This window comes from Tasmannia lanceolata, unplaced genomic scaffold (genome assembly GCF_043159265.1).
Source record: "Tasmannia lanceolata isolate RefF3 unplaced genomic scaffold, GAP_Taslan_0.1 ptg000002l, whole genome shotgun sequence".
NCBI lineage: Eukaryota > Viridiplantae > Streptophyta > Magnoliopsida > Canellales > Winteraceae > Tasmannia > Tasmannia lanceolata.
The window spans coordinates 42,271,479-42,295,105 of NW_027518679.1; the positions used below are offsets into that span (position 1 = coordinate 42,271,479).

Consider the following 23,627-nt stretch of genomic DNA (forward strand, 5'->3'; position numbering starts at 1 on the left):
CTACTTCTTTTTATTAATTTTGTGCTTTTCAAGTTGTATGTAGAATTTGCTAGTTGCTTTTTACTATTTCTTAATTTCTCTTTATGAGTTGGCATCTTTCCTTTCATACCTACATGCTTGAAAAACCATAAAAGCCCAAAGAAAAATAAAAGATGGCAGTTCCAGCCCAACCAGAGTGGGGCCACGACCCAAAAAAAGTGGGGCCCGGTCCAACTAAGTAGTGGGCTGTGATCGCCTCAATATTTGCATCACTATTTTAAGTAATCAAAATAAAAAACAGCACAAAAATAGGATCGCAGCCGGTGCAGTGCGATGAACAAGGAGAGGTTGGCATTTTCAGGTAGCAGAGTAGCACTAGTTTGGTTACTTTGGTATTTTGTAATTATGATAGAAAAATTATAGGAGGACGTGTCCCCAATAAAGCACACTCCACTGGACTGCCCTATCATGTTTTTGCCACATGTGCTGGCTGTGCATCATCCTAGCATATCTTGTTATCTTGAAGCCCATTAGTGGGCTTAACAAAAAATTGAGGTGTGGAGTCAACTCTAATCTCTTCTGAACTACTTTTTCTTACTTCTTTCTTATCTCCCATTCACTCTTTCAAGAATGCTTAAATGGTATTAAAGCACGGTAAAGCCTAATTAGATAGAAGGTTCCTCTTCATGATTTCTACTCCTAAACCAAAGGATCAAATGTATTTGCTTTCTTGAATCAAAGGGACCTCCAGCACGGGAAAGCCTTAATGTTAGAGCTTCAGAACTGGAATGAGAAAATTTTCAGTACCTTATCATTCCAAAAATTCAAATTTAGTGTGATATGGTTATTTTGGATAGAAAAGAAAAATTATCCAAGGGATCTAGCCTCTATGGTTAGAAGTGGGAGATTAAATTGTTTTCAAAAGACTATTAGCTCCAAGGGAAGGACAAAACAAATTCAAAGTATTCAAACAAGGATTGGTAAGGCCACTTTCCCATCCATTACACAATTCTACAAGTTGAGTATGAAGCCCATAATGAGCAACACATAAAGTAGTCACATAAAGTAGTAACTTGGAATACCGAAATTTAGACAAACACAGGATTTGACATCACATTCGATGTGGAGCAAAGAAATATCAATGAAAGACTCAGCAGGATGAGAAAATAGCATTCTTAATTTCAAGCAAACTCACCCAAATATCTCCAGAAGTAGAGAAACTTCTTCCTCGTTTGGTGCTTCAAGAATCTGAGTCATACAAAAGAGTTAACCTGCGGTTAACCTCCATGATCAGCAAATACTAGTTACTTAACATTCAATTAGAGCCAAACTTAAATGAAATATGAAACTCAATCAAAGCATGATTTAAAATTTCGGTTTCGGTAACCGTTTCGGACCCCACCGAAAACCGAAATTTTGTAATTTGGTTCGAAATTCCGGACCAAATTTCCAAAATTCCGAAATTTAGGCCGAAATTTTGTAACACTTTTTTTTTTAATTAAAAAAGCCATATAATCGAAATTTCGGACCAAAATTACCGAAATTTCGGCCGAAATTTGGTAAATGGCGAAATAATGAATTTCGGCATATTTCGGTTTCGGTCGAAATTTAAAACCATGAATCAAAGTTTCCATTCTTCATATTGAATTATTAAGATATGTCACCAAAAACTCATGTTGTTTTCTCTATCAATATTGAAGAAAGAAACCAAGAAAATAATCTAAACAAATTCATCCTTTCATGGTAAAAACAAATCCAAGCATTCAAATTCAAGATAACAATCATACTATAAAAGTTAAAAAATTACGATGGCCAAGTCATGAAGAAACAAAGCATAGATCAATAAATCCTTAACAAAAAAAATGCAAGCCAACAAAAATGAATTTCAGGCAGAATTTTTGAACTTGCACAAGAATGTGACAAGGTAAAGAGTACATAGAGTACGAAGTTGCATGTGCCACAAATGATAAGCAAAAAATCCACTTCATTATTTCCGTCGAAATTTCAACCAAAATTCCCGAAATTCGACCGAAATCGTCGAAACAACAAATAAAATGGAAAGATGTTATGATTTACAGCATATGAAACTATTTTTCTCAAAACCAAAAAAATCCTACCCTAATCTAATGTAAATCAAAGAACTGGTTTTTCCTGCTTTTCAATGGATTTTTTTTCTGAAAAATCCTGTTTTGAAAAATCCTAAAAAGATTGGAATTTTGTCTGAAAGATCTTATTTTGGAAAACCCTAAAAAGTTCTGGAATTTTTTCCTCAAAAAAGCATTTCCTTGACTTGCCTTTACTGAGGCCCTATTTTTCCATTTTGAACATTTCCAGTTTTTACTAAGGCCCTTTTTTCAACCTTTGACTGCATTTATATATAAATTATCATTCAGATGTAAATGGTGTAAATAGTGGTGTCAATACCAATTGCAAAGGTAGAAAAATAGTTAAGATTTTGAATATTTGTCAACATGTTTTGTGGACCCATCCCGGTTGGATCGAAGGTGGACCTACTTTTATTTCAATGTGAAGACTAATGAGTCACTGGATTCTCTAACTAAGCACAGCATTTCATTTCAATAATGAAAATTGGCAGGCAGCATCATTGAACTGCACATCAAAGTTACCATATCTTATGCATGGGACGTCAGATTGGCATGGGACCAATAATACCTCATATGTGGTATTGGCATAGAGTTGGGGTCCTTGGTACTTTCTTATACTTAATTACATTGTACTTCTTTTTTAACTTTACTGTTCCAGACATGTCCGATAACGCATGTCACTAGGTGTTTGATGTGATTAAGACATTATGGATAGCTTTCTAGCTTATGTGATGGCTTCTAAGTATGTATTTGGGCTTATTCTAGCATTTCCCAAAGTTTTATCTTAAAATTTCATCATTTACATATGTTTCCATGATTTTACAAGATTTCCTCCGAAATTTCCAACCGAAACCGAAATGTTTCCATTTGTGTGCCGACCGAAACTAAAATCGAAATTAAAGGGCGTGTTCGGCAACTATTCTTTGACGTGATTTCTCCCCTTTTAGGGATCGAGAATGCAAAAAGCCAAAAAAATCTCAAAAATCTTGTTCGGTTGTGTGACCCTCTAGGGTCTGTTTTCAAAATGTTAGCTACTTTTTCGACTAAAAAATAGGATTCTACGAAGTGAAAAGTATTGGTTTCTAAAGATTCTCATCACTCCGTTTCTAGCCCGTTTAATCGGACGAGAATGAGAAGCCTTGCCGAACGTGCCCAAAACCTTGTCATGGTTTTAAATTTCAACCGAAACATTTTGTTTCGGCCGAAATAATTCAATTTTGGCTGCTACCAAAACAAAATCCACTTGGTTTCGGAATCTCGCCCTAAATTTCGGAATTTCGTTAATGTTTCGGTCGAAATATACGAAGCATGCAAGTTTTCATATAAATTTTCAATAGAAACCCTGGCAAAAATCAACTTCACTAACGAAAAAGAGAAGGACAACAAGATTCCTTTAAGATATTTCGAAGAAAAAGACAAAAACAAAAAGAAAAACCAATGGCAAAGAATCTTACATGGATTTCAGCTGTGACTTCAACCGAAAAGTTTCCATGATTTTACAAGATTTTGGCCGAAATTTTGCACCAAAAACAAAATGTTTCCATTTCGCTGATGACCGAAACCGAAACCAAAATTTAAAACCTTGGTGCTGACGACTGTGACCCTCTAGGGGAAAGAATAGAAGCCATATTAGAGAAATGGAAGGCCAGATACCTTCCATTCCCGGGAAGCATCACTTTTTGAAGGCTACTCTGCCCAATATCTCTAAGTATTTTTCACTAGATCCATAAGTGCCTTTCTCCGCCCAACAATAAAATACAAGTTGGAATCATGAGCATGTATACATTGGTTAACCTCTAAGCTTGCATTTCTACTCTAGAAGATATACAACATGCTTGATTCAGGATATAGAGATGTCCGTGTAAGATTGAGCAACCTCGATCCCAAGAAAAGTTGCACACACATACATATGGTGTCAAACAAAGTGGCCCCAAGAAGCCGGAGAGGTTGTAAAGTTGTGTAATAATCAAGGTTATAAATTTCGTTTCGTTTCGTCCGAAATGGACGAAACATTTCGTTTTCGTTCCGAAAACGAAACGAAATCTTCAAAATTTCGTTTCGTCCGAAATTTCGGTCATTTCGTTTGAAATTGACCGAAATTTCGGATTTCGTCCAAAATGGACGAAATTTTGAATTTCGTCCGAAATTGGCTATAACGGCTAGTTTGACTGTTTTGCAGAAATTACATCAATGCCCCTGTAATGGCTCTTTTGGGTTTTTGACCATTTTAGCCTTCAAATGTGACCGTTTATAGCTGTTGGGAAGGGTATTCTAGTCATTTTTACTTGCACAAACAATAAAAAAACTCTATAAATAGCATTTTCCCTACCTTCTTCTCCTCCACCTTCACATAAGTGATTCTCCTTCTCTTTTCTACTTTCACTTACACTATCTATTCTAATAAATTTCCTACAAGTCTACACTCTTCTTCAACTCAATCCAAGTCCATTTTGGAGCAAAGGGAAGGCCTACCTTCAACTTACAACTACAAGAACTATTTCCTAAGGCTTGCAAATTACAAGTTACACTACAAATTTCAAGTGAAGGCTTACAAGTTACACTACAAATTTCAAGTGAGGGAAGGCTAATATTATCTTATTCTCTTCAAATCAAGTTCAACCTCAAGGTTCTCTTTATTTCTTTCCATTTCCTTTCTTTTATTTCTTCATTTGTCCCCTTGTACTTCATTTTTTTGTAATTTGTTTCAATTTTCTTTCTTCTAATTCATTTTTCCCCTTCTTCTACTTCATTTCAGAATGAGTGGGTCGGGCTCGGAACCTTCTGCAGGAGCATCCTCTATTGGTTCGGCACCCGCTAGATCGGATGACCCGGCATGGGCTTACAGTACATTGGTTTCGGGTCAAAAAAAATAAAGTAACTTGCATATTCTGTGGCAAAGTCATATTGGGTGGAGGTATAACCCGCTTGAAAGAACATTTAGCGGCTGTTCCTGGTGAAGTAGCATCATGCAAAAAAGTGACCGAAGATGTAAAATATCGAATGAAGCAACTTTTAGATGCAAAGAGAAAAGAAAGGGCTAGGATGAGCCTATCCAGAGCAGAGGTTGGAGGTTTTTATGGCACACCAGACGAAGAAGAAGAAGAGCAGGATGAAGAAGACATTGGCACACAATTGCCTCAACAAAGAGGTAAGGAAGTTCTTGCAGAACCGAGTGGTACAAAAAGGAAGAAGAAGGGAATCACAGGAGGGATCAGGAATTTCTTTGCACCACGAACAACCCCTGGAGCCCAGTCAAGCATTAAAAGTGCTTTGGCTACCAAAGAAACAATGGATAGAGCAGACATGGCGGTTGGCATGCTTTGCTACGATGCCAATCTCCCTTTCAACGTTGCCAATTCACCTTTCTGGCAACCTATGTTTGATGCTGTGAATGCCGTGGGTTCGGGTTATAAGGCACCTACTTATCATGCTTTAAGGGGTTCCATTTTGAAGAATACAGTGGATGAGGTAAACAACTACTTGGAGGAGATTAAGATGTCATGGAGATACACTGGCTGTAGCATTATGGCAGATGGATGGACAGACACCAAACAACGTTCCCTAATCAACTTTTTGGTGTACTGCCCTAAAGGAGTCATATTCCTCAAATCCGTTGATGCATCTGGCATAGTGAAGAATGCCGAGGAATTATACAATATCTTTGAAAAGATTGTCGGAAAGGTGAATCCGGAATATGTGGTGCAATTTGTAACTGACAGTGAGCCAAGTTACAAAGCTGCTGGGAAAAGACTAGAAGCCGCGTTTGGTACATTCTTCTGGACTCCGTGCGCAGCTCATTGCTTAGATCTCATCTTGGAGCATCTGTGCAAACCGACTGTATTTCCTCACATAGCAACCACAATGAAAGAAGTTGGACAATTACAAAGTTCATCTACAACCATGGAAGCCTCTTGAATTTGATGAGGAAGAAGTTCAAATGTGGGAAGGAGTTGTGCCGCCCTGCTGCAACCAGATTTGCTACAAATTTCATTAGCATACAAAGTCTGGTGTTGAATCGGAAAGCACTTCAGCAGATGTTTGTGTCTGATGAGTATAGTACTAGTAGGTTTGTCCAACACCCACTGAGTGAAGGGGTAGTTAGTACTGTGTTGGATAAATCTTTTTGGGACCAATGCAAGTACATTCTAAACATCAGCGAGCCTTTAGTGAGAGTGCTGCGTTTAGTAGATCGGCAGGACAAACCGGCGATGGGTTACCTATATGAGGCCATGGATAAGGCCAAAGAGAACATCAAGGAGAGGTTGAAGAGAAAATCAGATTACATGCCCATCTGGAGGATCATCGACCAAAGATGGGATAGGCAACTCCACAGTCCCCTCCATGCAGCAGGATATTTTCTTAACCCTGCTCTCTTTTTCACTCCTACCTTCTCTAGGCACAGTGAAGTAACCAGAGGCTTGTTGGCATGCATCACTCGACTGGTACCTGATGAAGCTACACAAGACTTCATCACCAATCAGATTGAGGATTATAGAGAGGCTAAGGGTATGTTTGGAATGAAGCTTGCAATCCGCAACCAAACGAAGTTGGGACCAGGTATATTTGAGTTGTTTGTTTAATTAAGTATAATTCATTTTAACTTTCAGTTTCTCAACAAATAATGCTTTACTATTTGTTACTTTACAGTTGCATGGTGGAATCAATTCGGAGGTGACGTGGAAGAATTACAGACCTTTGCGATCAGAATCCTCAGTCAGACCTGCAGTGCGACTAGGTGTGAAAGGAATTGGAACACCTTCGAACACATTCACTCTGCAAAGAGAAATAGGTTGGAGCACCAGAGATTAGATGACTTGGTGTTTGTCCATTACAATCTTAAGTTTCGAGAAAGGTATACAACGTAATATAATGTTTTCAACTCTCACCTCATTACTTTAAGCTTTTAAGTTTAACCTTTGACATTAAACTTAATGTTTTCCTTTTCAGGGACTTGTTGAGGAAATCATCTACCACTAGTGACCTTTTGAGCATAGACCATCTGGATGTCATGATGGATTGAGTTGCAGAAGAGGAAGATGTCAAATTCACGCCGGAAGACATTGGGTGGGAAAATCTTGAAGCACCTACTGCTGTGGTTGGGGCCGGGGACGACGACGAAGACTTTCTCATGCCTCTTGAAGAAGATGTCCCTACTGGTGGTCCAGGTGGTGATGACGGCGGCGACGACGACGACAAAGAAGACATTGAGTATGATCATCCGGGTTCTGATGACTGAGAGTTGTTGCTACTAGCTATTGTCTATGTTTCACTTTCATGTATCTCTTTTTTTTTATGTTTTTCTATGTATCAGACTATCAGTTGGACTTGTGCAAGACTTTATGTGTTTAAGTAATGAATATGCCTTTTGGGACACATATTTTGGACTATTTATTAGTTTTTCATCTTTTTCTATTGATTTTTTATTTTTTTGGATTTTTCTCATATTTTTTAATATATTTTTTGTGTGAACGAAAAGTTTCGACCGAAATGACCGAAATCCCACCGAAATTTCGTTTCGGTGGCCAAAACGAAATGGCGACCGAAACGGAATTTACAACTATGGTAATAATTATATATCTACACCAAGATTAAACATAAGTAGAACATGACATAAAAATGTATACATGTGAACAGAAATTATAAATTGTACAAGGAACCTATAAACAAAACCATAAAATGAGGAAAAGATAAATAGCAGCACGCAATACTGGTTTCATTAATACTCTCAAAGCAAGAAGAACCGTTAAAAGCACAAGTGCCAGACGGGAACCAGGTCATACAGTAAAATCATAGATAAATATGAAAGCAAGAAACAAAGAGTAACAGAAATTCGGAGGATGACCAATAAGATCGGCACTTTAAAAAGATGACATAGTAACAGCGGAACTGACATGTGATGTTGAAGGAACTAACATGATTCATGTTAGCATATAATTGGTCATATAAATAATATTTGATAACCATTCAAAAGAATAATATTGATATTTGATAAATTAAAAGGTTAAGCATTCAAAAAGACTAAGCTATCCATAAAACATATGATAAATGTCTAAACTAAACATATATCAACTAATAAAAGTTCTTCAAATGAGCTGCAAAATTTACTTGCTGCACCTAAGGGATTGCATAGTGAATTATCAAAATATAAGAGATGGCCAGAATGAAAGAAATAGTATTGTCACCATTGCCAAAAACCTAATTCCTATGGATTCCAAAAGAAACTAGTAAACTACTGTTTATTCGGTTTTTCTATGAATATTAATAATAGCTACTATTTCAGTCAACAAATGCATGGACATTCCAGATCAACATTCACAAACCAAAGAAAGATGACATAGACTATCAGCATTCCATAACTCACCATAGACAATGTCACACCTTCGAGGGCTTGGCTATAAAGAAACAAATCGCGAAAGTTTATGGGTTCACCTCCCATATCAGGGTCATAAAACAGGACCTATCCATAGCAACAGACGTGAGTTAATCAAAAGAATAATAACGTGGGTCAATAGTCTTCCAATTTCAAAATCCAACTAACCAGCAGCCATCAATAAACAAGCATAGAACAAATTTGACATGAAAAATTTACAGATATGACTAGTTTGGTGATCTGAAACAACCTGCAAATGCATGAAAGGAAGTACATATCTTGAATTACAACATTTACAAGAATAACTGGACAATGACCAAGTAATCCTAATATGTAATAACGACAGAAACAACAATTACAAGAAATGCGCTCATACAACACAATAAAATCCATTCCAACAGTCCCCTCAAGTTGTGGCATTGATAACACTAATACACACCTTGCTCACAATACTTTGCAGCCATTTCTTGATATGGGCTTTAGAGAACGCATTAGCTGCTGATCCTCTAAGGGTGGCAGGTGACTAAATTACACAATGATTTTCATTTCAAAGGAAACTGTAAGATCCCACATTGGAAAGGGAGAGAAAGTTCATGGGCTATATATGTGAACCATCCCTCTCCCTGGGTAGATGTGTTTTCAGCATCTCCAAGGGTCAGGCCCGCGGAGTGGGTCGGGCACGGTTAGTGCTGCTAGAAAACAAAAATGGGGAGGGTAGAAGACCCAGAACCAGACAATATTTACACAGTGGGGTCGAGGCATGACAAAATGGTATTAGAGCTATACCTCCCGCAGTACGGTGTTCCAGTGAGGACATTGGGCCCGAAGGAGGGTGGATTGTAAGATCCCACATCGGACAAGGATAGAAAGTTCCTGGGCTATATATGTGAACCCTCCCACTCCCTATAGACACGTTTTCACAATCTCCAAGGCGAGGGCCCTGCGGAGTGGGTCAGGCACGGTTAGTTGTACTGGAAAACAAAGCCGGGGAGGGTAGAAGACCCAGAACCGGACAATATTTATACAGTGGGGTGGGTCATACGTCACAGATTCCAATTGTTCATTCCTAGTTATTTGATGATGGAGAGGATCATCTGTGAGGTGCATGTTGGTGGCTTGGGATGTAATTTTGGATGAGACAAGACCTATTATGAGATTTTTTCTAATAAATACCATCGGCTCAAGCTTCGATAGGATGTTGAATGGGTAGTGCAGAGAGTCTTGCCATTCAAAAAAAACATGAATGCCTAGCCAATATGTAATATTTTCGATCCCTTTGAATATTATGGGTCGTTTTCTATCAAAGAAGAACAAAATACATTAGAAGTTGAGCAAATTCGAGATCGAACTTAGGGACTTTGGAATTTGCATTGTTTTTTTTTTTTTTGAAATGGCGAATAATATTGAATAAAAGGGGGGCCCCAAGAAGGGAAAACCCAAGAGGAATTTGCATTGTTAAAAGTATAAAAGATTAAATAACGCCTTCTCCAACAACTTGAGCTTTTGGAGTAACTGGTTGTTTCACATGGTATCAAAGCAAATGCTTGGGTTCAAACATCCTTGATAGCAAAATCCACATACAATGGCTAAAACCCAAAAGAGGGGCCACATGTGCCACGTGTAGGCCAACCCTAAAAAAGAGGGGCCACACGTGAGGGGGAGTGTTAAAGTAAAAAAGATTAAATAACGCCTTCTCCAACAGCTTAAGCTTTTGAAGTAACTGGTTGTTTCACATTTATTAATGAAGATTTATGAAAAACTTAATTTAATTTTAGGGAAGTTTCTAGAAGGGTTGCTACAAGGGTCTATTTCCTAGTTTCATTGTTTCTAGATTTGAATTAATAACTTCTAAACAGTTTGGGCAGCATATTTATGGGTTAGAAAAGGAGTCCAACCTTTGCAGTTTTTTTAATGGTATCTAAACTTAGCAGTTTAGGGTACGGTTTGAGTTTCAAATCTATATGTACCTAAAGAGAGAAAATGAAGTATTTCTGCTTATTTTTTAAGTCAGATATTAGTTCTGGCATACGGTCGGATAAGTGGTGTATTGACATACCGTTGAAGGAGTCTTTTCCTCAGTTGTTTGTCGTAGCATCTGATAAGGCGGCTATGGTAAAAGACTGTTTTAGCAAGGTAGAGAGCAGGGTGGTATGGTGTCCAGCTTTTAAAAGGAACTTTTTTGACAAGGAATTGGAAGTGTGGGAAGGCTTATGCAGACATTGGTAGCAGAGTAGAAAGCAGGGTGGTATGGTGTCTGGTTTTTAGAAGGAACTTTTTTGACAGGGAATTGGAAGTGGTGGGTAGGCTTCTGAAGACATTGGAAAGATGTTACATCAAGCTTGATGGAGAAGATAAAAGAATTTGGGTCTGGAACTCAAATGGAGAATTCTCAGTCAAATCCTTCTATCACCATCTCCTATCTTACCCCAGTACCTCCTTAGTAGCCAAAGCGTGGGACATCCAAGCTTCGCCAAGAGTTTGCTTCTTTGGATAGACAGCAATCCTCGAAAGAATTTTGACCATCGATTTTCTTCGACAGAGGAAAATGATGCTTATCGATTATTGTGTCCTATGTATAGAGGTGGGGGAGTCAGTGGACCACCTATTACTTCATTATAAATTGGCATCAGAAGTATGGGGCAGATTATTGAGCAGATTTGGGATCGCATGGGTACTCTTGGCAACTTTCCTGGAACTCTTTGAAAGTTGGGCATTGGCACCTTGGAAGCAAAAAGGCAAAATTTTATGGCATGTTTCCTTTTTAGCTACTATTCGGGTGCCTTGGAAGGAACGCAATGTGAGGATTTTCAAGGGATTCACTAAAGGAGACCAATTCTTGCTCGACAAGGTGATTGCTTTAACTATTTCTTGGGTGAAAACTTTAGAAAGCTTTAGATCTGTTTCAACCTATGATTTGTGGAATGGTTGGAAGGAGATATGTAGCGCATACAATAATGATCCCAAAGTAATTCAAGTTTGGTCCCCGCCTTCTCAAGGGATTCTCAAATTAAATTTTGAGGGCTCGAGTTTGGGGAATCAGGGTCCCTCAAGTATTGGAGGTTTGTTGAGGAATGAGGAAGGGGTTGTGTTATGGGCATTCAGTGATCCAATAGGAGTAGCAGATTCGAACGAGCCGGAGGCTTGAGCCATTCATCATGGAATCAAGTTGCTTCAAAATGAAGATCTGAATCGGGTGGTGGTAGAAGGGGATTCTCTTAATGTCATCAGATGGCTTAGAGGCTCTCTCATTGCACCTTGGAGGTTTGCTGCATTATTTGATGAGATTCAGGATAGAATTGGATCCGTCTCGGTTTCATTCTCCCATATAAGGCGTTTAGCAAACGGAGAGGCTGACAAACTTTCTAGAGATGGAATTCTTAGGGAGAGAGTCGAGTTCTTCGACTTTCTTCCCCCTTAGCTGTTTTGTATTTATCTTTTTACTGGGATCTTTGGTCCTCTCTCTTGTATATTCTAGGACCTTCTCGGTCTCCGTTTCTTTTAATGAGTTCAACCATTAAAAAAATAGTTCTTTTGATATATTTTTCTCGAATGAACACCAACAGGTACTGTTCAAAAAAATTCTTCAAGTTTTTGAGTTGGTTTCTGCTGAAATTGTGTCTCCATACCTCCTACATCAGTTGTGTGTATAAATACCCCTATATGTCACTCAGAGGATACACACTTTTTCCTCAAAAACAGTATGGTTCTCTCATTATTAAAATTTCACACCCAAATGCTTTTCATACGAGACCTTTTCCAAATGAAGAATCTCGTGCTCAGGTTTTTTTTTGTTTTATCTTAAGCATATTTGTCAAAGAACCGTTTAGAAAACATGCACACCGTTGCAAATAATATGCAGTCAGACAATCACCCAACTTGGTGATGGATAGAGTTTCTGAATAGTAAACAGCAGTTTTACAATATAAAACATAGCATGAATTCTGATCTTAATCAAGTTTCTTTGAGGCAGAGAATCATATGTAGTATCTTCTTGTGTTGATTCCATTGGTAACTATGGAGAATTTATATAAAAAGGTGCTTATTTTCCAAAATCGCACTGTAGCTAGTGTCCCAAAAAAAAATTTAACACAACAGTTCATAACATAAGCCATGCGACGATGAGCGTCCTGTAAGAACACAAAATTGTATTATTGATAGTGTTTACGCATGTCCTAATCGCCAAAAATAACCAAGATAACCATGAAGAGAAAAGGGCTCTGCAAATTGCCATTGAGCTGTTTTGCCATATTTTTCAGCCATAGGAGCAATGTGACACTCCAAAGATGCATTTGATCTGAGTCAACCAATTATAGATAAAAACACTTCTACCCAGATTAACACAAATCAAGCCTGGGAGAGAAATTCTCACTTAAAAGGCCAAACAAAAGCAAAGAATAAAAAAAATAACAGATAGTAATATGATTGGATGACTCCCATTTAGATTTAAAATCCACTAATGATGGACAACAAAAAATCATTGGATTTACTCACTATTGAAGCTTTCCTTGGAGATACGTTGGATTCATCAATAGCATGTGGTTGTTCTACAACTTTTTCCCCATTGTCCGAAAAACTTGCAGTTACTCTTTCAATTTCTTTCAGAGCAACCAACCACCTCCTCAATAATTGAATTCTTTCCAGTCCCCTACAAGAAACAGCAACTTCTTCCAATCTTTTCACGGTAAGCTTAAAGCTTTTTAAATTACGAGCACCCTGCAAAATTATGCCGTTACATAAAACAAATAAAATATTAAATATCCATTCAGAAGATAAATTTGAAAAGCTTGAAGCACTCAAATTCAATAAAAAATGGTTTAAATATATATATATATATATATATATATATATATATATATATAGATAGATAGAGAGAGAGAGAGAGACAACTGTCACACGCATAAGTTATTATATGTTGTCCGCACTTAGCGCGTATTTTTAAAAAATACAGTGGGGCCCACCTTGTTCGAAGATCGAAAGCATTCATTCGTTACACCCATGGTTTCAAATTTCGACCAAAATTTCGGGAATTAGTGATACCCGAAACGTTCCATTTTTTCAACCAAAATTTCGAAATTTTGCTTTTTCGGAATTTCAAAATTTCAGGAAATTCACCAAAAATCCAGATTTTTATTAAGGGATTTGCTAGGGTCCATCACTAAAGGCATTTCTCAGCTGGTCTGTCGCATGTTAGACCAGACACACAGTTAATGAAGACAAAAGCTGTTGTCTTCATTCACTGTGTGGTTGATCTGATATGCGACAGACCAGCTGAGAAATGCCTTTTGCGATGGACCCTAGCAATTCCCTTTTATTAATTATTTAATATTTGTCCGAAATTTCGACCAAAAATACCAAAATTTTGGTAATTTTGGCCGAAATTTTGTATGGAATAAAATAATAATTAATTGGTTTCGTCGGATTTCGACCGAAACGCATTCTGAAACCGAAATTTGAAACCATGGTTACACCCAACGTAAATAGGTTGTGCCTTGAATACCATCACCAAAAGATGATCATAACCTCCGATCTGTAGAGGAACAACACATTATAGAAACCTATATAGAATTATAGATTGGACGGTTAGGATCATCCTATGGAGATGATTTTCGGGGCACGACCTATTTGTATTGGGGCCCAACAAATTAAAGGTTTGGATCTTTGAACAAGGTGGGCCCCACAGTATTTTAAAAAAAATATGCGCAACTACATGCGGAAACCATATTATATATATACACATATATGTATACATATAAATATATATATATATATAGACACACTCACAGAGAAGCCCAGTGAACATGTGGGCCCACATTTTAGGGGTGATCCAAAGCTTTCATTTGGAAGGCCCTTCCATAGATAGGGTGTATACCAAAAATCAGATCCATAGGAACATCCTAACCCATCCAAAAGTGGAGCTGCCCATTTTCCCCTCCACTTTTGAATGGGTTAGGATGATCCTATGGATCTGATTTTTTGTGGACACCCTATCTAGGTCAGGGCCCTCCAAATGAATGCTTTGGATCACCCTAAAATGTGGACCCCTCCTATTTTTTGCACTCGAGCGCAGGAACAGTAAGCCTATATATATATATATATATATATATATATATATATATATATATAGAGAGAGAGAGAGAGAGAGAGAAGTGAGCGCACCATTTTTTTGGTGCGCTTAAGTGGTTATAACGCCTCCCATTGGTTCGCTTAAGCTGGACCCAAACATTTAAACGAATGGGAGGCGTTATAACCACTTAAGCGCACCAACATATTCCTCATATATATATATATATATATATATATATATATATATATATATATAGCAGAAGAGAAAATGAGAGAATTATTTGAATTTCTCCCAAATTTCTAATAGAATTACACATCACTTTTTTTTGACTTTTTTTAACAAAGGCACCCATTCAACCCACATATTTTCAATCCTACCCCCTCCTTTATGCTTTTTAACAAAGGCACCCATTAAAGCCACATAATTGCAATCCTAGCCCCCTCATTTATGCTTTTATAATAAAAAAAGTGGACAAAGTCAACATAGTGACGTTTTTTCTTTGCAAAATTACAGATTGGGTACATATGTTACATAATACTACGAATTTTTGTGAACATATTACATAATACTACGGATTCATGACGCCTTTCAAAATATTGACGAATTCCGAGCACCTTAAGAGGAACAACATATTATGGAAACCTCTATAGATTGGAGGGCTAGGATCAGCCTATGGAGGGCACAACTTATTTCTGTTGTGTTCCATCACATGGACGGTTTGGATCAACCTATGATGTGTCCGTACAGTTCTTTGTCAGCCCGTGCATCGCACGTGGTTTTTTACTAGTGTATATATATATATATATATATATATATATATATATATATGTGGGAAAGGTGAGAGTACTCGGTCGAGTAGATAAGCTTATCTACTCGGTCGGGTTAAAAACAGTGGGGGCCCACATTTTTGGGGTGATCCAAACCATTCATTTGAAAGGCCCTTACCTAGATAGGGTGTCCACAAAAAATAAGCCCCATAGGATCATCCTAACCCATGCAACAGTGGAGGGAAAAATGGGGAAAAATGGACAAACACAGCTTGTCCACAAATCTGCCCATTTTTTCCTCCACTGTTAGATGGGTTAGGATGATCCTATGGGGCTGATTTTTTGTGGACACCCTATCTAGGTAAGGGCCTTTCAAATGAATGGTTTGGATCACCCCAAGAATGTGGGCCCCCACTGTTTTTAACCCGACCGAGTAGATAAGCTTATCTACTCGACCGAGTACGCTGACCTTTCCCATATATATATAGGGAAATGTTATCAGCACTACCGTACTTTGATGAGGGCACTCCACCCTTTATTAAAAGTACGGTATGGCCCGCACCATAGGATGTCCATTAGATGGGCCACAGCCTAAATAGGTAGTGCCCAAAAACTTATTTCCATGGGTTAGGATCAACCCTCTAACATTCAGATCGGAGGGTTAGGATCAACCCACGGAAATGATTTTTGAGGCACAATCTATTTAGGCTGTGGCCCATCTAATGGACGGTTTAGATCATCCTATGGTGCGGGCCATACCGTACTTTTAATAAAGTGAGGAGTGCCCTCATCAAAATACAGTAGTGCTGATAACATCTCTCTCTCTCTCTCTCTCTCTCTCTCTCTCTCTCTATATATATATATATAGTAGAAGAGAAAATAAGGGAATTTTTTGTAGAATTACACATCACTCTTTTTGACTTTTTTTAACAAAGGCACCCATTCAACACACATATTTTCAATCCTACCCCCCTCCTTTATGCTTTTTTAATAAAAAATCTATAGGGTGATCTTAACCATCCGATTTAAGAGGAACAACATATTATGGAAACCTCTATAGATTGGAGGGCCAGGATCAGCCTATGGAAATGAGTTTTGGGGCACAACCTATTTATGTTGTGTTCCATCACATGGACGGTTTGGATCAACCCGTGATGTGGTCCGTACAGTTCTTTGACCGCGAGGTTTTTTACTAGTGTGTGTATATATATATATATATATATATGAGGAAACAGTTCCTACGCTCGAGCGCAGATAAGCTTATCTGCACTCGAGCGCAGGAAACATGGTGGGCCCATAATTTTTTGGGTGATCCTAAGCATTCATTTGATAGGCCCCATCATGTATGGGGTGTGTACCAAAAATCAGCTACATTGGATCAACCTAACCATTCCATTTGTGGGGTGAAAAAATGGGCAGATTTGTGGGCAAACATTATCTGTCCATTTTCTCATCCACAAATGGACACCCTAAGATGATCCAATGGAGCTGAGTTTTGGTACACACCACATCCATGATGGGGGGCCTTTCAAATGAATGCTTAGGACACCCAAAAAATGTGGGCCCACCCTTGTTTCCTGCATTTGAGCGCAGATAACTATCTGAGCTCGAGCGCAGGAACGTGTGTGTGTGTGGAAAAGTGTTCGTGAGCTAGAGCTCATATAAGCTTATATGAGCTAGAGCTCACAAACACGGGGGGGGGGGGGGGGGGGGGGCACATTGTTTGGATGATCCAAAGCATTCATTTGATAAGCCCTCACAAAGATAGGTTGTGCCCAAAAAATCAGCTTCATAAGACCATCCAACCCTTCCATTTGTGGAGGTTAAAAATGGGCAGATTTAAGGAGGTTTATACCCGTCCATTTAACCTCCACAAATGGAAGGGTTAGGATGGTCCTATGAAGCTGATTTTTTGGGCACACCCTATCTAACTGTTGGGCCTATCAAATGAATGCTTTGGATCATCATCCAAACAATGACGGCCCCCCGTGTTTGTGAGCTCTAGCTCATATATATGAGCTCTAGCTCACAAACACTTTTCCCATATATATAGAGAGGAAAGTGTTCCTAAGCTCGAGCTCAGATAAGCTTATCTAAGCTAGAGCTCAAAAAATATGTGGCCCCACATTTTTTGGGGGATCCAAAGCATTCATTTGGAAGGCACTTCCATGGATAGGGTGTGTACCAAAAATCAGCCCCATAGGATCATCCTAACCCAATCAAAGGTGGAGGGGGAAATGGACAGACACTGTGTGTCCATGTTTCTGCCCATTTTTTCCCTCCACAAATGGCAGGATTAGGATGATCCTATGGGGCTGATTTTTGGTACACACCCTATCCATGGAAGGGCCTTCCAAATGAACGCTTTGGATCCCCCAAAAAATGTGGGGTCATATGTGTTTTTGAGCTCGAGCTCAGATAAGCTTATCTGAGCTCAAGCTCAGGAACACTTTCCTCATATGTGTGTGTGTGTACACACACACACATGAGGAAATTGTTTCTAGTCCGTCGGCCAAAAAAACAGTGGGGGACCACATTTTTTTGGGTACATTTTTTTGGGTGATCCAAAGCATTCATCTGATAGGCCCTGGCATGGATAGGGTGTGCCCAAAAAAATAGCTCCATAGTAACATCCCAACCCTACGATTTGTGGAGCTAAGAGGCTCAACTAAATGAGCTCTAATGGACTTAGCTTGCTCGTGTAACAACTTCATATCATCTTGCTACCTTGACTTCAGACTTCGAGTATTTACGCTTGTCCTATTCTTTCATCGTAAACTTTGCTATTGCCATATACCTCCTCCTTCGGGAGTAGAATATGAAGTTATATTAATTCCTCCTTATGGTATCATATTCCCCCATTCACGCCTCTGTATATGTTCTAACGGAATTTCCTTCCTCCTTTTCGTAGGCTCAAAAGTGGTCATTCTTCAGATCTTTGTTGATTGGCCGGCCGATATGGGATAACCTATTTGAAACAAAGAGATTTGTGTACCGGCTTGGTGTACCGAACTTGGCTTATACATTCTCGTATTATACTGCATCTGCATCCGCCAGCCGAACAAGTGAGGGAGGGATTCCTTGCCCGGTGTCCTGGCTTGGCTTCTGCTTTGGCTACTTGATTGGCTATTGCCAGTCCATTTTTTAGCTCCACAAATCGTAGGGTTGGGATGATCCTATAAAGCTATTTTTTTGGGCACACCCTATCCATGTCAGGGCCTATCAAATGAGTGCTTTGGATCATCCAAACAATGTGGGTCCACTGTGTTTTTGGTCGGCGGACTAAAGAAGGTTCTCTAGTCGACCGACTAGAGACACTTCTCTCTCTCTCTCTCTCTCTCTCTCTCTCTCTCTCTCTCTCTCTCTCTATATATATATATATATATATATATATATATATATATGAGAAAAGTGTTTCTAGTCCGGCCGACTAGAGATCATTCTCTAGTCCGCCACCCAAAAACACATGGGTCCCACATATTTGGGTGATGCAAAGCATTCATTTGATGGGCCCTGGCATAGAGACGGTGTCCACAAGAAATTAGCTTCATAGGATCATCCCAACCCTATGATTTGTGGAGCTTAAAATGGACGGCTTTGCATCACCCAAATCTGTCCATTTTTTAACTCCACAAATCGAAGGGTTAAGAAGATCCTATGAAGCTGAATTTTTGTGGACATCCTATCTATGATGAGGCCTATCAAATGAATGCTTTAGATCACCCAAATATGTGGGACCCATGTGTTTTTGGGTGGCGGACTAGAGAATGATCTCTAGTCGGCCGGACTAGAAACACTTTCCTCTATATATATATATATATATATATATATATATATATATATATATATATATGCGCAACATATGTGTGTATACATACATATACATATGTGTGTCCAATTGTAGACACCCCATTTTGTCAAGATCGCACTAATGATAGGTTGTTGCGATGACGGATCCTATGATGAGTCCTGAAGCTTCTCTGGTCTTTCTCTCGATATCCCTCTCAGTATTTCTCTAGGCTTTTCCAAAACATAATGATACCCAAACAACCCAGACACCCAATACCCAAGACAATCTGCAACCAAGCTTGCATCTAAAACCCTCTGAGTTAACCAAAACCTTCTGAAAGAGCCCTGAAATGGTGAAACAAAGGTCCCAAGGATAAAGCCCGATAGGTCGGCACCCGCTTTTACAGCAAACACAACATCCTAAAGATCCAAACACCAAAACTCAGCAAAAGCTCTACAGGAAACCATTTTTGGGGACCGGAACCACCTTTCGGTCACTATAAACAACCTTTTGGGAACCACAAACCACTTTGGCTACTAGGAACAACACTCCTAGAGTCAAAAACCACTTATCAAGCCACCCACAAGCCTAAGCCAAAATTCGGGAACCCGGAACCCATTTTCAGGATCCATAAACCACTTTTGGTCACCCGAAACCACTTTCTGGGAACCGAAAACCACCATCGGTTACAAAGAAATACTCCTTAGGAACCAAAGATCACATTTGGCTACCAAAGACAATTCATTGGAAACCAGAAATCATTTATCGGCAAACCATAGCAAATTACAGTGTTTCGGTCAACAAAAACCATTAACTACCAAAAGTTACTTTTTCACTGCTCGGAACTATTTTCTGGCAACTGGAGATCAGTTGGGTCACCGAAACAACTGTTTTGAAGTGTACCAGCCCTTCTGTACCAAGAAAACCACTGACCGGAGCCCCGAAAACCAAAACTGGTGGTGGGACCCACCTACCTTGCAATTTTGGAGGGGGACTATTGCGATTTTGGAGCGTCCAAAAGCGCAAGGGTAGACCCCCTACGGTTTTGGTTAGAAAATCTATAAAAGGGGAGCACCCCCTTCTCATTTCTCATCCCTTTTCTTCCCCACTTGCTTTTGCTCTTATTTTCACACACCCCTTTTGGTTGAGACACCCCTTTTAGCATTAGTACCCCCATTTTGGTTAGTACACCCCTTTTAGTTTTTAGCACCCCTCCCTCTTTGGTATTCACACTACCTTTCCCCCTTGGTTTTAGAAACCCCTGGAGAGAGTAAGTGAGAGAAAGTGAGAGAAGCTTTGAGTATTTTTAGAACCAATTTCAGCTAAAATCTCTTATGTTGTATCACCGCGTATCGAAGTTCTGCCGAAATTCCCTTAGATATACCACCGGACGTCGAAGTTCTACTGAAATTCTGAGGAGCACCAACCCTAAACCGGATACTTTTACACCTTTTTGCACTTTCATTCACAAAAACAGGTTGAGGGTACCTTTAGGGTTTGGGGATCCTCTGGCCCCAAACCCTTAGCATAAATCCCCTCCTTCTCCACCAGTCTCCCTTCCTAAATAAAGGCTATTTCCTTAATTCCAGTTATTTGTATTCAACAATCAATCTGATTAGAGATTGACCATGCATCTAGGTGCCTATAGGTGCCTAACAGTGGTTTAAGCGAAGTGTTGAATGATCCCTCTCAATCTATTTAGTATTGTTGTCTATGAACATACTATATTAAAGAAGTTCCTTCACTGTCTAAAACAACAATAACAGTGGAATCTAACATGCAGAAACATCGAGCTATAAAAACACACAAAAAACGAAAAACTGAAAAGTCGAATGATAGATCGAACTGCGAATTACGCAATCAACATTCAGATCAGAACGAGAATGCTATGGAATTAAATTAAATTACCATGCGATCTTGCAAGATCTTGGCGCCCTCGGCAACGGCATGGCCGACGGAATCCGCATAGTTCCTGACTGTGCGTGTGAGATTATTCTTGCCGCCGACCTCCACGGCCTTATTCACCGCAGATCTTAACCACGACATTGATTTTCAGAGCAGACGAAGAACAACGAACAGAGAGAGAGAGAGAGAGAGAGAAGGGGATCTCCTTGTTTGGATTGTTTTTTCAATTAGTGTGAAAGTGGGTTTGGAAATGGTTTTGCTGTATGTGCGTGAGTAATGGTGGAAGGGGGGAAGAGGTCAACGTGTCGTGTCTTCGGAACCTCATCTTTTGAGGGTTTGAGTTGGTTTCACTCCGTCTTGCCCTATATCTCGGATGCCCTAATTATAAACTTTGTTGTTAATCGTTTTTTTCAACAAGTTTGAAGATTAGGACGGGGAGAAAAAAATGATCTGAGCATGAAAATATATATATATATATATATATATATATATATATATATATATATATATATATATGTGAGGAAAAGGATTGTAAGCTCGAGTTAGGTACGGTAGAGTGCCAAATCACATGGGTCCCCCATTTTTGGTGGGCATCTAAACCATTCATTTGCAAGGCCCCATCATAGATAGGGTGCATACCAAAAATCAGCACCATTGAATCATCCTAACCCCTCCAAAACTGGAGACCAAAATGGGCAGATTTGTGGACAAACACTATCTGTCCATTTTGGCCTCCACAAATGGATGGATTAGGATGATCCTATGGAGCTGATTTTTGGTATGCACCATATCTATGATGGGGCCTTGCAAATGAATGGTTTAGATGCTCACCAAAAATGTGGGACCCACGTGATTTGGCACTCTACCGTACCTAACTTTAGGTACGGTCGAGCATACAATCTTATTCCTCTATATATATATATATATATATATATATATATATAGAGAGAGAGAGAGAGAAAGAGAGAGAACATTTCCTACACTTGTGTAGGTAAGTTACCTACACACTACCTTAAAATACAGTGGGGGCCCACATTGTTTGGGTGATCCAAACAATTCATTTGAATGGTCCTCACATAGATAGGGTGTCCACAAAAAATCAGATCCATAGGATCATCTCAACCCTACGATTTGTGGAGGTAAAATGGACGTGTATAAACCTTCACATATTAGTCCATTTTTTGCCTCCATAGTTTGAATGGTTAGGATGATCCTATGGATCTGATTTTTTGTGGACATACCTATCTATGTGAGGACCATTCAAATGAATGGTTTGGATCACCCAAACAATGTGGGCCCCCACTGTATTTTAAGGTAGTGTGTAGGTAAACTTACCTACACAAGTGTGTAGGAAATGTTCTCTCATATATATATATATATATATAGGAAAATGATTGTGAGCTTGAAGCTCATATAGCTTATATGAGCTTGAGGGCCCAAACACATGTGGGCCCACATTGTTAGGATGATCCAAAGCATTCATTTGAAAGGCCTTTACATAGATAGGGTGTGTACAAAAAATCAGCTCCATAGGATCATCCTAACCCATCCAAAGGTGGAGGGCAAAATGGACAGACACTGTTTGCCACAAATCTGCCCATTTTTGCCCTCCGCTTTTGGAGGGGTTAGGATGATCCAATGGAGCTAATTTTTGATACACACTCTATCTATGATTGGGCCTTGCAAATGAATGGTTTGGATCACCACAAAAATGTGGGACCCATGTGTTTGGGCCCTCAAGCTCATATAAGCTATATGAGCTTCAAGCTCACAATCATTTTCCTCATATATATATATATATATATATATATATATATATATATATATATATATATATAGAGAGAGAGAGAGAGAGAGAGAGGAAAGTGTTTCTAGTCCGGCCGACTAGAAATCATTCTCTAGTCCGCCACCCAAAAACACATGGGTCCCACATATTTGGGTGATCTAAAGCATTCATTTGATAGGCCTCATCATAGATAGGATGTTCACAAAAATTCAGCTTCATAGGATCTTCTTAACCCTTCGATTTGTGGAGTTAAAAAATGGACAGATTTGTGGCGGTTTATAGCCGTCCATTTTAAGCTCCACAAATCATAGGGTTGGGATGATCCTATGAAGCTAATTTCTTGTGGACACCGTCTCTATGTCAGGGCCCATCAAATGAATGCTTTGCATCACCCAAATATGTGGGACCCATGTGTTTTTGGGCGGCGGACTAGAGAAAGATCTCTAGTCGGCCGGACTAGAAACACTTTCCTCATATATATATATATATATGAGGAAAGTGTCTCTAGTCTCTCCCCTAAATAAGCTTATCTACTCCTCCCTTTAAAAAAACACAGTGGGCCCACGCAATTTGGATAATCCAAAGCATTCATTTGATAGGTCCTAACATAGATAGGGTGTGCCCAAAAAATCAGCACCAAAGGGTCATCCTAGAACTTCGTTTTGTGATGCCTTGTGGTACCCAGAATGGACACATATAAACGTCCACGTTTATATGCGTCCATTTTGGACACGGTGTGCCCCACAAAACGAAGTTCTAGGATGACCCTTTGGTGCTGATTTTTTGGGCACACCCTATCTATGTTAGGACCTATCAAATGAATGCTTTGGATCATCCAAACAGCGTGGGCCCACTGTGTTT

At 39.2% G+C, this 23,627-nt stretch overlaps 1 protein-coding gene across 1 annotated transcript in view; it reads right to left on the reverse strand.

Moving 5' to 3' along the window:
* The window catches only part of LOC143873395 (uncharacterized), a 56,569-nt gene extending 35,157 nt beyond the window's left edge, over positions 1-21,412 (reverse strand). The window contains exons 1-4 of the mRNA XM_077376809.1: positions 20,984-21,412; positions 12,946-13,167; positions 8,446-8,541; positions 1,175-1,227 (exon numbers count right to left, since the gene is read on the reverse strand). Of these exons, the coding sequence (XP_077232924.1) occupies positions 1,175-1,227; positions 8,446-8,541; positions 12,946-13,167; positions 20,984-21,121 (509 nt within the window). The 5' untranslated portion in view covers positions 21,122-21,412. The remainder of the gene's footprint in view (positions 1-1,174; positions 1,228-8,445; positions 8,542-12,945; positions 13,168-20,983) is intronic.
* Between the last annotated feature and the right edge of the window lie 2,215 nt (positions 21,413-23,627).